Genomic DNA, 15,308 nt, shown 5'->3' on the forward strand with positions numbered 1-15,308 from the left:
AAGGGAGGGAAAGGGAAGGAAGGAGGGAAAGGGAAGGAAAGGAAGGAGAAAGAGGCGTGGAAGAGGGGAAGGAGGGAAGGGAAGGAAGGAGAAAGAGAAGTGGAAAAGGAAAGGAGAAAGGGAGGGAGGGAAGGAGAAAGAGAGGTGGAAGAGGGGAAGGAGAAAGGGAATGGGGGAAGGGGAAGGGAAGGAAGGAAAAAGAGCGAGGGAAGAGGGAAGGAGAAAGGGAGGGAGGGAAGGAGAGAGATGGAAGAGGGAAGGAGGGAAGGGAAGGAAAGGAAGGATAAGGAGAGGTGGAAGAGGGGAAAGAGAAAGGGAAGGAGGGACATCTATCAATCATCTAGCTATCTAGCTGAGAACCATGTCTTCCCCCTCCGTCTAATCTATCTATTATCTATCTATCTATCTATCTATCTATCTATCTATCTATCTATCTATCTATCATCTATCCATCTATCCATCCATCCAGGGGAAGGAAGAGGGAAGCTTTGAGTTCTGTTTTTGACGTTTTCATTGTGTTTATTAGAAACCGGAAATTCACTTTAAAAAAACAACCACCGCCCACCAGACACTTATATAATTGGACGTTTCACGCGCTGCTGCTCAATTTTGTCAGAAAGCTCTTAGCTTGTGCATTTTAAGTCTTTTCACTCTCCAAAAACACTTCAGCCCTGAGGATGTGTTTGCCAGAAAACAACTATGAGCGTTTAAAAAAAAAAAAAAAAAGATTTGGGAAACAAAAGAAAACAAAGCAACAAAGCCGGGTGGATTTCTTTCAGTAGAGAATTTATTTTGATAAACTTGCTCAATAACAAAAATACAAGTGAGGAAAATCATGTCCGCTTTATACAGTCTGTATTAACAATTTGTTGGGAAGTTAACCGCAAAAAAAGAAAGAAAAAGAAAACAAACAAAAGTATGCACCCCACCACCCCAAAACCGATTAGAAAACGATTATTTTGGGAGTTGCAGGATGGGAAGCAGTGGAAGGCGGGAAGGGGAAGGGACCACTGCAAAGCCCAAGTCCTTTAAAATCTCACAGGGAAGCAAATCTCACGGAATATAATTCCCTCCAGGTTTTGTGTCCTTCGCAAAGGTTTCATACTTCTACAACAGCACACCCAACAACAGCTGACAGGTGGGGAAAAGTTGACTTTCTCCAAAATGCCCCAGAAAGTGAAATTTGCAAGAAAATGCCGAGAGGAGACTTAACTGCTGTAAATTTACATCGGATGCACGTTAACGTGGCTAAACTTGTCAAATAAGGCAAAAACGTGGCTTTCCTAAATCTTGGAACTACAGCTCCCGTCACCCGGTCCAGCCGCCAAACTTAGTTAAGGGTGATGGCAGCTTCATATCAATTCTCTAGAAAAAGCCACCTAGGAGAAGCTTGGCTTGAATTCACTCCCAAAAGGGGATATTCAATAACGGAGAGCAAATTCTGGTTTTTTAAAAAAATTTATTTCCAGGCGTAGAACTATAATTCTCAGCGCCCTTCACTGACTGGAGTTAATTGGGAGATGTTACTTCAGCCACTTCTGGATAGATACCAGTCTTTTTACACAAACACACAGCCCCAAAATGTCTTGAATGCCGTTAGGATTAGAGACTGCAAGAAAAACCCAGGTTTGTTTGCAGACTAATCCAACTTGAGACACTTCGATGGGCGACTAAAAAAAAAAATGCTTTTTAAAAAAAAACTTGTAAGAAAAGCCTTGGCTGCATAGATAAGAAGCCTGTCAAAAATGAACATCTGATTGCACCATAGCTGGGAAGTTTTTTTTAAAAAAAAATAAAATAAACATTTGATTCCCCCTCCAAAGACATTAGATCAGGGATCCCCAAACTTGGCAACTTTTAAGACTTGTGGACTTCAACTCCCAGAATTCTGGAAGTTGAAGTCCACAAGTCTTAAAGTTGCCAAGTTTGGAGATCTCTGCATTAGATAGATGTTGACGCATCAATGAAACAGCAGCTAACTCTTCCCCAAGGTTAATAATAAACCGCCTTTATCAAATCGATCTGGCAGTTTTCAAAGGCCTGATACTAATCTTTCCCTCAATCTCTGTTCATATGAATTGCTTTGGACAAGATAGTTAATGCAAAGAGAGCCGAAGGGAGGGTGCAGACATTTAAAATCCAAGTAAGACCTGTGGTTTAAAAAAACAAAACAGAAACGTAACACACATACCCCAGGGTTTAAGAGGAACGAGGCATAATTCATAACACACTTGACTCCAAAGTTTTTTACAGGCTGCCTTCTCGAACCTGGTGCTCTGCACAAGCTGGATTGGGGAAGGCTGCGAGCAGTGAAAAAGAAATGCACACGTACGTACGCACACATACACACACAGACATACACACACACACACAGAGGGATCAGATGTCCCCCACCCCACCCCTCCCCAAAACCCCCAATGCAACAGACAGAAAACTGACAGACATTTGCACCGTTTTTTTTTTAAAAAAAACTGCTTTATATACAGTTTTACAAGATATGGCCTTTCTGCTATAAATTAATACTGCACACTTTTGCGATTCTATTTAAAGCAAGAGTTGATTTTTCCCGCCCCCTCCCCTTAAATTCCCTGCCCTGCCCTCATTTTTTTATTTTAGAAAAAATAATTGTGGTATTTTATTTTATTTTTCCCCCTCCCCTTCTGAGAAATGGTTCGGTGTCCCCATTAAAGCCCAAAAGTTTCGGCCCTCTGCTTGATGCAGCTCTGACTGAGACGTCCATTCGCATAACAAGATGATGACCCGGGATCGGAGCGAGCGAGCGTGGATTCCTTACAGTGACAGCCATGGTGGGTGCTGTGAGATTTCCAGCCAATATGCTTCTCCAGTTTTATAGGCAGTGATGTGAAAAAGTCACCATTTTTTAAAAAAAACAAATTTTTTTTAGGGCGTAAAAGAAGTCATTTTGCTGTGGCGAAAACTTCACCGTTCTCGGTGACTGTAGTAATAATGTGTATTTTGTCAAACTCGACAAGGTGGGCTTTCTTGGGGCCACAGGAGGAACCTCACGTGAATTTGCACCAAGACAAATTTCTTGTGTGTCCAATCACACTTGGCCAATAAAGAATTCTACCAATCTCTCTATTTGGGGACAGTGTGTGTCCATCTACTCTGGCCACCTAATCTGCAGAGGATACAACCCCACCAATGTTTTTGCTGGGGGGTTTTTTTTGCGGACGGTGTCCTAATGTTAGCTCAAGGATGTTTGTCAAAGATGGCTAAGACGCTTCCCTGGCTAAAATTTTCTACAAGGCCTGCTTGTAGGGGATGTAAGTTAGCTGGTTCTTCCCTTTTCTTAGGCATTTCCAGAAGGAAACTAAAAGCCGGGTTGAAAAAAAAAGAAATGGGTTGCTTGCTTTCTTGTAGCCCATCCTGATTGGAAATGGTTTCAGGAGTTGGGTTTTTGCATGACGGCTCTTCGTCTTAAGAGAAATGGGGCCAGAGAGTTGGGTGATGCCTAAGGGAACGATGCAGGGAGAGACCTTCTCTTCTTCACAAATTATCTAGGTCAGGGGTCTCCAAAGTTGGCCACTTTTAAGGCTTCCGGACTTCAACCCCCAGAAATTCCTCAGCCAGCTATGCTTGCAACTTTAACTTGGGCCACTTGGTGAACTTCAAAGTCCCAGAAATTCCCCAGCCAGCATGGGAATTCGGGGAGTTGAAGCCCGCAAGTCTTAAAATGGCCCCGTTTGTGCCCTGCCAGAGAGATGGGAAGAAACTAGTAAAAAAAAAAGAGAGAGAAAGAGAACTAGAATCCACCTCTGGTAAGAGGTGCATGGAGGTGAGAATTCAGCACCGGATGCGGAAGAGCAGGAAACAGAGCAAGTTGTGCATTGAAGGGAGAGGAAAAGGATGAGGCTCTAGTCTGGCGGTCTTCCTAAATTTTGAACGGGCAACCTGCCACAGATGTGCAACCCTGAGGTTGTAGAACATCTGTGCAATGAACCCCAGTAACATCATGCCAGGGCTTGGAAGCACACGAGCTTCTGTCTTTAAAACCGCAGCTCGATAGGCAGAAGGCGGCGGTTGGGCAGATGCTTTTAACATCAAGAGCTCAAGGGAAAAGGGGCCACGGCCCAGCCATGCCATGGGAGTCACCTACAACGGGTGTGGGACATTGTGGAGAACGTCTTGCAACAGCAGACTCCATCATTAGCAGCCTTTGAAGTCGGCTTCCAAGGGAAGGGGTGGAACCGCTGACAAGTGGCGGTGCGATTTCAGTGCGGGGCGGGGAACACGTGAAAATGACAGCACAAACTCTAAAAGCAGCATGAAGACCTTATTTCCATCCAACAAAACCAAGCAAAGACTCACATGTGCACACAAAACTAGAAAAGAGGGCGAGAGAGGAAAAAGTCCAGCCTTGTCCAACTGTGCCACCTGTTTTTTTTTTTTGTGCTGTGTCTTGACCACTGTGGCTCTTATTCTCCCCCAAAGATTAGCCCTAGCTCTTGACCTGCAAAAGGTAACCTGCTCCTGTTTGCAGCCATTATTTTATCTTAGGAGTTACATTTTTGTTTGTTAAAAAAAAACGGTCCAGCATTTACAGAACCTGGTGTTCTGTCCGCAGATACATGCCTTCAGGACTCACTGCTTAACACCTGGCAAACCTTAAGATGCTTGACCTTAAACCAAATGAGGACATGATTTCACAAAACCATTAATATATATATATCCACAAACTCAGTTAATGAAAAACTTGCTTGCTTGGAAGGGATTCCTTTTAGTGTTTCCTGTGGCTACCCACAAGAGAGGATCCTCAGCGTAGCAGCCAGGGTGGCAATGCACCAGCACACACCTCCTTTGGCTGCCAGATGTTCTACCCCGTCTTTACCACTTTTCCAACACTGACCTGAGCGAAGCTAAAATGGACGCCAGCAACGGATGGATTCATGGATTCCATGCAAGGCCCGTTGACCCTTTGAAAGAGGAATCGATGGGAGTGGGGCCCTGGCATTTTTGGGGAGTCAAAAGGCCCACCTGCCCTGAAGAAATGGGGATCCCTGCATGACGTTGAGAAGGTGGTAGGAACCCATCCAGTACGATGGCCAAGCCAACCTCAGTAGTCTTTTCCTTCAACCACAATAGGTTTCCTAAAAATAAAAAAAAAACCCTACACTATGGAAGTGAGAATCCTTTGGTCTTCAGGGGTTTGTTGGTTGGTTTGCAACAGGGAATCTTATCTTTCCCACTGTGTGGCAGGGGAAGCCCTCAGCAATTCCTTTGCCTGCAAGCAATGAGGAAGGGTCTCAACTCTTTTGAGCTAAGGTTCCCAGGTGCAGGGTATCAGCTTGGGAAGCCATACTGAGATGCGATGCACCCACGCTGCCACGGAGCCCGAGAAAGTGGGATGGAGGGGGATTCAATTGAGTAGCTCTAAGTAGACAAAATAAAACTTCTTTTGTTAGTTCGAGGTCATGGAGTATGGCGCAGAACGAACTAGGAATCTTACTTTGGGACGGATCGCGATTGGGCCATGTGATGTGATGACGGCCAAGGGGGAGGTGGGGGGATGGGTTTGTAGTTTTAAATATTGCAAGGAAGCCCCCAAACGCTTTCAGATTCCAGGATTCCACAGACGTGCCAGTTACTATCGAAGTAAAACCATCTTTTGAGAGATGTCTGTCTCGGAGTTACTGGCTGGAATGGAGGGCTGCGGGAATGCTGCCACGGGGGTTTCTAAGAAAAGGGCCGTTGCGTCCAGGGGTGGGATTCAAAAATCCCACCCACCCCGGTTCGCTGCCCGGTTGATGGGGGGGCGTGGCCATGGGGGAGGGCGTGGCCTACCGGAACTTACGCGAGGGCCGTTTTTTCACCTTCCTCAGGGTCCGGAGGCTTCCCTTGAGCCTCTGGGAGGGCGAAAACAGCCTTCCCTGGCATCTAGAGGCTCTCCGGAAGCTGGAAACAGGCCCTCCCAGAGCCTCCACACGGACCCCGCGCTTACCTGCATCCAAAATGGGCCACGTGGAGGTTCCTGGGAGGGACGGAGTGGGCGGGGCCAGACAGTTGGTTCAACGAACCAGGTGTAAATTTAACATCCGGTTCGCTCGAACCAGTCCAAGCCGGCTGAATCCCATCCCTGGTTGCATCCAGCACGGCAGATTTATAGTGCTGCTTAGCATGCTTTGGATGATGGGTGTTGCTTCCTTCCTGCTGCTGTGCGCCAAGTTTTGGTTTCAGGGGGCTGAACGGCAGAGTGTCGGACATAAACCGAGGAGTCAGGCCTGCATCTAAATATTAGCGATACTATTTTCTGAGAGTATCTGTCAAGAAAGAGAAAGGTATTACTTGCAAAGGCCTCTGAAAAGAGACAGGCCATATAAAACAACAACACCCTGCCTTATCCAATAATCACCTTGTTCTTTTGTGACATAACAGAAGAAATAATACTTTCAAAGTGTGTGTGTGGATGGGGGGAAGCCTTGGGCTTGCTTTGCTGTAGCTTTTGGGTGCTGTTTGGGGCCTAATGTATCGGAGATGCTTGTGGCAGATTATCTGGACCAAAACCCCACCATGATGTAAGGAACAAGACCTCTACAAGAGGAGAGGCCCCCAACGATTTACACTGCTTTAAAATTATGTGTTAAATTGTTGGGTCGAACTTCCCATCGCTGGGACCAGAGCCTTCAAAAAGAAGACATGATTTCATCTTTGATCATCAAGATTCAAATCAAGGAGACTGAGAAGGAGGAAGAGGAGGAGGGGAAGGAGAAGAAACAGGAGGAGGAGGAGGAACAACCCTCTTAAGCTTAGCTTAAAATTCCACCTAGGAAGGCATGGAGTTGTTGGTATCTATTGTAAAAAATTATCAAAAGCAAGGGCTGCTACAGCGAATGAGGTATACTGAAGACTTTCTCACTGATGCGGCCTTCGAAGAAATGGCTTTCTTTCTTTCTTTCTTTCTTTCTTTCTTTCTTTCTTTCTTTCTTTCTTTCTTTCTTTCTTTCTTTCTCCTTCCTTCCTTCCTTCCTTCCTTTCTCCTTTGCAAGCCCTAGTGTTGCACACCACAGTGTTTCGCTTATGTCGGTCAGCATGTACGCATATGTGCGTGCTTGTGTGTGAATACACATACAAAGACATTCGGTGTACTGCATCATACATATAAATACACACACACACACACACGCATGCATGCACACCTACACTCACACACGCGCACACACACACACATATAAATACATATGGAAGAATTTCTCAGCCCCACCTGGAGTCATCGGGAGGTGGTAACCATGAGCGAGGGTGGCGAGCAGACGGATCTTCGTAACAGATTTCCCCCAAAATGTCTTTTGATCTACCGGCTTCAGGATGCAGCTAACATGAGACTTGATTACTTGTGTGCGTGGGGGCGTTTAACATGGGGAGAGACGGGGGGGGGAGGGAGAGGGGAGGGCCGATGGCAAATGTTCCTTGCCTATCACAGAAGGAAGAGGCTAAATCTCTAAAGGTTGGGTGAGGCCCAGCCCCACCCTTGGCAAACGCCCGTTCAACCAAAGTGCATAAATACTTTTGAGACTTTCAATATTGTCAGATCATTTTGAAGAAGGGGGAGGGGGTGTACAGTACGGTGGTGCGGAAGGAGTCGGGGGAACTGGTGGGGGGGAAGGAAAAAAAAAGGAAAATAATGCTGTTGTTGAGTGCAGAAAAGAGTTTTTGTTTTTTCTTCCCCCTTCCACACGAGGTCCGATCACAGTGCACACCTGACCACGTCCAGATGCCGAAGAGATGAGTCGCGGTTGTTCGGTTTTGGTTATGGTTATGGAGGGGGGGGGGCGGGAAAGACTCTCCGTAAAAAGGAATAATAATTATAATAATAATAATAATAATAAAAGTTTTCTTTTAAAAAAAATCCAAAGTGCATAGTGAGAACAGAGAAACCTCCTCGTTCCGGTAAGACTGCAACGGCGGCCTGACCTCAGCATCTTCCCTCGGATGCGCCAGACGGCGTCCTATTCTCCTTCGTGACCGTAACTCACTCCACCCCTCCCCCAAAAAAAACAAAAAACAAAAAGGATGGAGAGACGGTCGTCAGCCCGGTAAACACACTTTGCCAGCAAACAGAAGTCCCACTATCGTAAAGAAAATAGATAAAACAAACAGTACGTAGGATGAGCCCACCACGGTGTTGTTTGGAAGTTTATAGGGCTGGCCTCCCACTTCGTTGATGTAAAATCCTATGGGGAATATTAAGGCTGCCATACAGAAAAGGATCACTGGAGGAAGGAAGGAAGGAAGGAAGGAAAAAGAAAGAAAGAAAGGAAGGAGAGAAAAAAAGAGAGACAAAAAAAAAAATCAGATTAGTGGAAAAAGTCGTACCGACGGCTAAAACGACAGGTAGTTCTTGACTTAACAACCATATTCATTTTAGTTTGAAGTTGCAAACAGCGGTGGGAAAAGTGACCCAGGGACTTTTTTTTTTTCCACACTTACTGCAACGTTCACACGCTTGGCCACCGACTGTATTTATGACGGGTGCAGCGTCCCAGGGTCCTGAGATCCCCCTTTTTGCGACCTTCTGACCAGATTCACTTAACGGCCATGGGAACGACTTAATGACTGCGGGGATGTGCTTCATAAATGCGGCAAGGAAGGTCGTAAAATGGGGCGCACTGCAACCGTTTTGCTTAGCCACAGAAATTTGGGGGTGAATTACAGTCGTAAGTTGAGGATTCCCTGCACTTGTTTTTAAGACATTTTCTTTTACAGCACAAAGCTGTTTTTCAACGTTAGCAGCACTTACGATGTCAGGACCTCAACTTCCCAGAACTGTCTTGTTTAGCAACGGAAATTCTGGTCCCTGTTGTCGCCGTAAGTGGAGGACTACCCAACTCTAATAAAGGCAAACGAACTTTGCTTTAATGGGATGTCAAACAGCCGCTAGAGGGCGTTTAGAGCTTGCTGTTAGCCTTCAGAGCATAACTCTTGACACCCCAGAGATGCCCAGTTGGGGATTATGGGAGTCCAGCATTTGAAGGGGAACATGGACCTGGAGAAAGCAGAAGTTGAACACTGCAAATGAAGCACTAAGCCAGGGGTCTTCAAACCTGACAGCTTTAAGACTTGTGGACTTCAACTCCCAGAATTCCTCCTCTAGTCATGTTAGCTCAGGGATTCTGGGAGTTGAAGTCCACACGTCTTAAACTTGCCAAGTTTGAAGACCCTTGCTCTTTTCTTTCTTTCTTTCTTTCTTTCTTTCTTTCTTTCTTTCTTTCTTTCTTTCTTTCTTTCTTTCTTTCTTTCCTTCTTTCTTTCTTTCTTTCTTTTCTTTCCTTTCTTTCTTTCCTTCCTTTCTTTTTCTATCTATCTATCTATCTATCTATCTATCTATCTATCTATCTATCTATCTATCTAATCTATTCTATATCTATCTATCCTATCCATATCTATATATCTATATCATCTATATCTATCTATCATCTATCATCTATCTATCTATCTATCTATCTATCTATCTATCTATCTATCTATCTATCTATCTATCTATCTATCTCTATTCTACCTCTCTACCTAATCTAATCTAATTATCTATTTATTCTCTCTCTCTCTCTCTCTCTCTCTCTCTCTCTCTCTCTCTCTCTCTCTCTTTATCTATTCCAGGGGTCTTCAAACTTGACAGCTTTAAGACTTGTCCAACTCCCTGAATTCCTCCTCTAGTCATGTTAGCTCAGGGATTCTGGGAGTTGAAGTCCACAGGTCTTAAACTTGCCCAGTTTGAAGGCCCTTGCACAAAGCACTACCTTCTGCACGGGTTACTCTGAGGTTCGATGGACAGACAAATCCAGAGTTTGATCACCTGTAAAGCTGATCGTAGATCACAAGCAGTTCTATCAGGTTACAGGTAATCCTCAACTTACAACCAGTCACTTAGTGACTGTTTGAAGATACACCGGGCCTCTCCAGATACTTATGACCCGGTGATGAAGTTTTGATCCCCTCCCCGTGATCTCATTTGGGCCGCTTAGCAACCGGACAGACCGATCCGTTTGCATCGTCCTACTGTCACGTGACCCTGATTTCCGGCAAGACGAATTAAACCGGGAACTTTTATCTGGATTCAAAATCGGGACGTTCCATCGCCTGGAGGTTTCAGGAAAAATCAGCCAATGGGATTTGGAGGCAAAGCCTTCCCGATTTCTAGCCTCTTTCTAGCACCTGTGATTCAGTAGCCCTTTTAAGGGAGGAAAAATTAGGAGGGGAGGGCTGAACTTCCATGGGGAGGGAACTGCAGTATTACAAGAAATCTTCGACTGGCAGCTATTTATTTAGTGACGATGGAAAAAAAGGTGCCTTGTTTTTCACACCTGTGACCAACGCTGCATCCCCCATGATCAAAATTCAAGTGTTTGGCAATCAACAGGAATTTATGATGGTTGCAGGTTTTGACGCTTATGGCCGTTGTAGCAACCTATGGTCACATGCTCAGAATTTGGCAACTGCCTCCTATTTATGACGGCGGCAGGAGGAGTCACTTTTGGTCAAGCAAAGCCACTGATCCTGTCGCGGCCAGCAGAGCTGGGTGGCAGACTCGGACAGTGAGGAGGTTGGGGAGGAACCTGGGCCAGTCCTGGAGTCTGGGGAAGGCTCTGCGTCAGAGGCAGAGATGGGGCCAGGGCCGCCTGACAGCTATCAGCTATCTTCGGAGTCTGACATCAGTGGGGCAGAAGAACAGCTGGAGCCTGTTCCCAGTGTGCGCATGCACAGAGCTGCCAGGAGAAGGAAAGAATTAAGGAACTAGGGTCGACTCGGGAATAAACACACAGGTGAACGGTCCCTCCCAGAGGGAATAAAGAGGAATGAAAGGGGAGTGGGTTTTGCAGGAGACAATTAGTTAGTTGTGGAAGATTTGTTTCTGATTCCTTGCCAAGTAATTTCTGCTAAAGCGTGGCGTTTGGGAGCTATCGGCCTGGCAACTCGCCAAGCCTGAGAAGGTCTGTGCTTGTAATTCACCCTTGAAAGACTTTTTTGCCGGGACTTTGCTGGATGTGAATGAGAGGAATTCACATTAGCCTAATAAAAAGGAGTTTTGTCGGGACGAGGAGTCTGCTACGTGATTTTGTGAAGCCTAGGTCAGAACAGTCGCTGCGGAGAAGCCACGGCGGTCTCTGCAGGCTTTGGGGAGAAAGAGAAGGAGCTGCGGGTTTCTGAATGGGCAGGGAAGATCCTTGGGATGGAGGTGAGCCTTTCCGGGCTGATTCCCCCCCGCCGCCCCACCCAGAGCAACCTGCCCTCTTTGGTCTGCTGAGTGGAGGAGAGCCTTACTTCCAGTGAAGGCTATCCAGCGTGCGTATTTCGTTGCTTCCCGTCGCCAGTGAGAAGCCACCAGCAAGCCACAGGTGACAGTCAGTGAAATGATTCCCATGATGATAAAAAATAAAGTCGTGATCCACTCTGGAGGCAGCCGTGGAGGAATGCAGGTCCTGTCACGTCCATGAATGGTTTGACACTGTCGCACAAGGCCAACGGTGAGAGCACCTGAAACGACACACACACAGAGAGACACACACACAAGAGGCAGACGATGTAGGTGTTAATTCACATACGTTCTGGAAGCAGGGGACTTCCTAACAGCTGCCTGTCTCGGTTTGGCTTGCTCGATCTTCTGGAACAAGGAGGCTCAAGAAGAAGGGACCTGGTTTTCATCATGGCTTCTCTGGGTGAACTCGGAGGTCTTGGTTGAAGGTGACCAAATTCCGCCTCACCCCATCCCAACCCACCTCTTGCCACCGGTCCTTCAGTGTCAGCTAAAATAAATAAATAAATACCTCTTTGGTCTTTTTAGTTGCCAGCAGAAACGGGGTGAGGGAAAGTGGTGCATTCCTCAAATGCCTTAGATAATCCTACCTTCACGTACAAGTAATCCTTGACTTACAAGCTCAAATTTCGGGGGCGAGGCGAGAAAGTTGTTAAGTGCCCCATTTCACGACCTTTCTTGCACACTCGTTAAGTGAAGCGCTGCGGTTGTTAAAATTAGGAACAAGGTTGTTAAGTGAATCTGGCTTCCCCGTGGACTTTCCTTGTCAGAAGGTCGCAACAGGGGGGGCCTCAGCTGACCCCGGGGAGAACATTGCAACCGTCGTAAAGGTGGAGCCAGCTGCCAAGCACCCCAAGTTTTGATTAGGTGACCACGGGTTGCTGCAATAGTAGACCTAAGTGTGAGAAACACTTTTTTTCAGGGCCAGTGTAACTTTGGTCGCTAAATGAACGGTTGTAAGTCGAGGACTACCTGTATGTGTATTTCACTTTATACCTTGGGGGGGGAGGGGGAAATTATGTAATTGGCTTAAACCTACAAACACCCAAACATTGAGCCAGATGGCTGGTCGGGTCAGTTTAAGGACAAAGCCGCTGAAGTGAAACTGGCCTCATCTTAAGAAGTAGTAAGGTGAGGTATTGGTGGAGCGTGTAAATATTTAAATAGCTCGGAAAGAAAAGACGGCGGCTTTCTGGAATTACTTTGGAATGGAAAGAGAGCTGAGCTTTATATGCTCTGAGGTTTTCCAGAAAGGAAACTATTTCAACTCCCCCCACCAAGCAAAGACAATGACACAACCCCTGGCTGGGGTTTGTTTGGCCAGGACCAAGTCGGGGAGAAGGCCAACCACTCCTTGAGGCTTTGTCTCCCAAGTCGGAGGAACGGAGAACTTTCTGACTCGCCTCCATGGCCAGCTGGCCGAAATTGTCTCCTTTGACTGGGTTGGTGTGCTAGGAACATCTGCTCGGCATCAAAACCCAGAGGAGGAGGAGGAGGAGGAGAACGCCGAATAAACAGAAGGAAGAACAGTCTGGGAAAGCCAAATGAAGGACCCACCTACTTCAACTTGGAGACCTGCCAACTGAGCTCATCTTTCGAGGGTTGAAACCATACTGTGATGACCCAGGGCGCGGCACAAAAGCAACCAAGTCACAAAAGTAGGTAAAGTTCCCTTTCATTCCTCCAACTTGGCCCCCAATGTCCAGTTATCATCGGCTGGAGGAAAAAAAACCTCTCCCAAGAACAGTTTTTAAAGGGAAGAAATTCCGTCCGAACCCAAAGTACATCTAAATTATAAATAAAAACCATCACAAACCACAAGCTGCAGCAATTAACGAGGCAGGGCAGGATAAGGAATTGAAGACTTCAAATGATAACAAAACACACACCGTTGGGAGGATGCCAGAACCCAGATAACACTTGACAAAGGTAATTCACGCTTTGCTTGTATCCTTGTGCGCAAACACCCTTTTTAAATCCGGTGTTCCCAGCTGCAGCCAATGAAGGGGATCAGGGCCCTTTCCTCCCCCGTAAACCATGCAACCCACGTTGCTCCCTTCTCCGTTCCTCCCTTTGTGCCCTAGGATGAAGAGGGGGTGGCCTTCCTCTGAATGCCCAGCTGGACTGCGCCCTTCCCCAGTTTCCTCCACAGCCACTGGAGCCACACACCCACTCCCTGTCAGCTGCTTGACCTTCCCCTCGGAATCAGATTCCAACAGGGGCATGACATATATTGTTCCTCTGGCACTAATACCAAAGGAGAGTATCAAAGGTTTTCAGGACTTTCCCCGCCACTGCATCCCAGTCTAGTTTGCAACTATTGGTCTCTTATCCAAGTTCTAACCACCACCAACCTTTTAGCTCAGGGTTGTCCAACCTCGGCCACTTTAAGAACTGTGGACTTCAACTCCCAGAATTCCCCGGCTAGCCACGCATAGTTAAGAGAACAGCAGAAGGCAGAATCCGAAGTTGAATTATGAACGGAGGACGAATGTGTAACGCTAAAATGTATGCGCCTTTCTTGAAATTTGAAAGAGAAGAAGTGAACAAGGAAGAAGAACATATGTCTTGCTCACTTGCCAGGGACAATAAATATTTATTTTGTTCCTAGACAGCATGAGATAACACAACCCTGTAAAACAAAGTAACCATAACAATCTAAAACAACACAGCACAAACGAACACAAACAGCTAGTATCATGAAATATTAAAGCTTAGACTAGATTAAAAAGAGCTAGATTTTCTCTTTCTGTCTTTCTCTCTCTCCACACATACACAAACATACCCGTCAGTATTAATACAGATGCAAAGCAACAAATACACCTTTTAAAAAAAGGAAACTCTACTCTTGATCAAAAGCCAACAAAACTCTGCCACTTCAGAGAGAATTCACTTCCCTGGCCTCTGGTCTCTCCTCCTCAAATTAACCTACCGAACGGAATATAATTAGTAGCCGTGTTCCAAGATAATACCCACGTTCAAGTAAGCACATTAAAATTTAAATTCGGTGGAACTGAACACACACACACACAAGACAGAAAAACCACACACCCATTAACATTTATTTTTTTTAAAGTGAGATTTTAAAAGAAGATTTTTCTCCGCACGGCTTTTAATACAAGGGAAGCCAAAGCTATTCGGATTCTGTGATAACTTATGCGCCTTTGGTTTTGGGGTTGTTGTTCTTTTTAAAGCCGAGGGTGCATCTTCAGAGCAAACAGACTGGCAGCCACTGAAAGGGACTTTTGTGTAAGCTCCCCGGGAAAACACAATGGAGACTTTGTCCATCCCTGGCATACCACAACAGAGGACCTGGTTCAAGCTGGAGGCGGCTTTCACCCAGCACAGAAAGTTTAATGAAATGTCAGCTCCGCTGCCCGCATGGGCAAATCATTTGGGACATGTGTTGTACAGCGCTGAAGGGAGACTAGCGAGTCACCGTGGGCCCACAGACATCTAGCGTGTTGCCTCGGAACCGCAAAAGCCTGCAAGTGTTACGGGCACGCGCGCGTGTGCGCACACGCAGAGGAAATCCAGAGAACTCTGACTTAGAACGGGCGTCTCCAAACTCCGCAACTTTTTAAGACTCGTGGACTTCAACTCTTGAAACTAAATTGCATTTAGCAAAGCTTAACCAAGTGGAACAGCGGGAGGAAGGAAGATCAAATATGTTTTCTGTCTCTGGAGTCCCACGGGGCATTTTGAACAGAATTAGCTCCTTTTACAGCAACCGTGATCAGGGTTCAACCCTTCCGGCAACCCAGCAAATATTACAAGTGAAAGAGGATGTGGGAGGAGAGAGCTGGATGGGATGTGTCGGCAATCAATCAATCAATCAATCAATCAATCTTTCTTTCTCTCTCTCTCTCTCTCCCTTCTTTCCTTTTCTTCCTCTCTTTCTTTCTTTCTCTCTCTCCCTTCCTTCATTCTCTCTTTCTCTCTTTTCCTTTTCTTCCTCTCTCTCTCTTTCTCTTTCTTTCTTCTTCTCTCTCTCTCTTCCTTCCTTTCTTCCTCTCTCTCTCTCTCCCTTCCTTTCTTCCTC

The 15,308-nt window shown here is 46.1% G+C and overlaps 1 protein-coding gene across 2 annotated transcripts in view; it reads right to left on the minus strand.

Moving 5' to 3' along the window:
• Nucleotides 1-1,455: 1,455 nt before the first annotated feature.
• MOSMO (modulator of smoothened) overlaps nt 1,456-15,308 on the minus strand; it is a 30,971-nt gene continuing 17,118 nt past the window's right edge. The window contains exons 2-4 of one of the 2 annotated variants that reach the window (XR_015739556.1): nt 11,275-11,487; nt 7,223-8,228; nt 1,456-6,281 (exon numbers count right to left, since the gene is read on the minus strand). Coding sequence is in view for 1 of the 2 variants with exons in the window: in XM_026704281.2 (XP_026560066.1) it covers nt 8,044-8,228; nt 11,275-11,487 (398 nt within the window). In the remaining variant the exon portion in view is untranslated. Of the gene's footprint in view, nt 8,229-11,274; nt 11,488-15,308 lie in introns of both variants that reach the window. The other variant, XM_026704281.2, reaches the window with a different exon arrangement.

Source organism: Pseudonaja textilis, chromosome 14, assembly GCF_049901715.1.
Source record: "Pseudonaja textilis isolate UNSWEBS1 chromosome 14, rPseTex1.2, whole genome shotgun sequence".
Classification (NCBI taxonomy): Eukaryota; Metazoa; Chordata; class Lepidosauria; order Squamata; family Elapidae; genus Pseudonaja; species Pseudonaja textilis.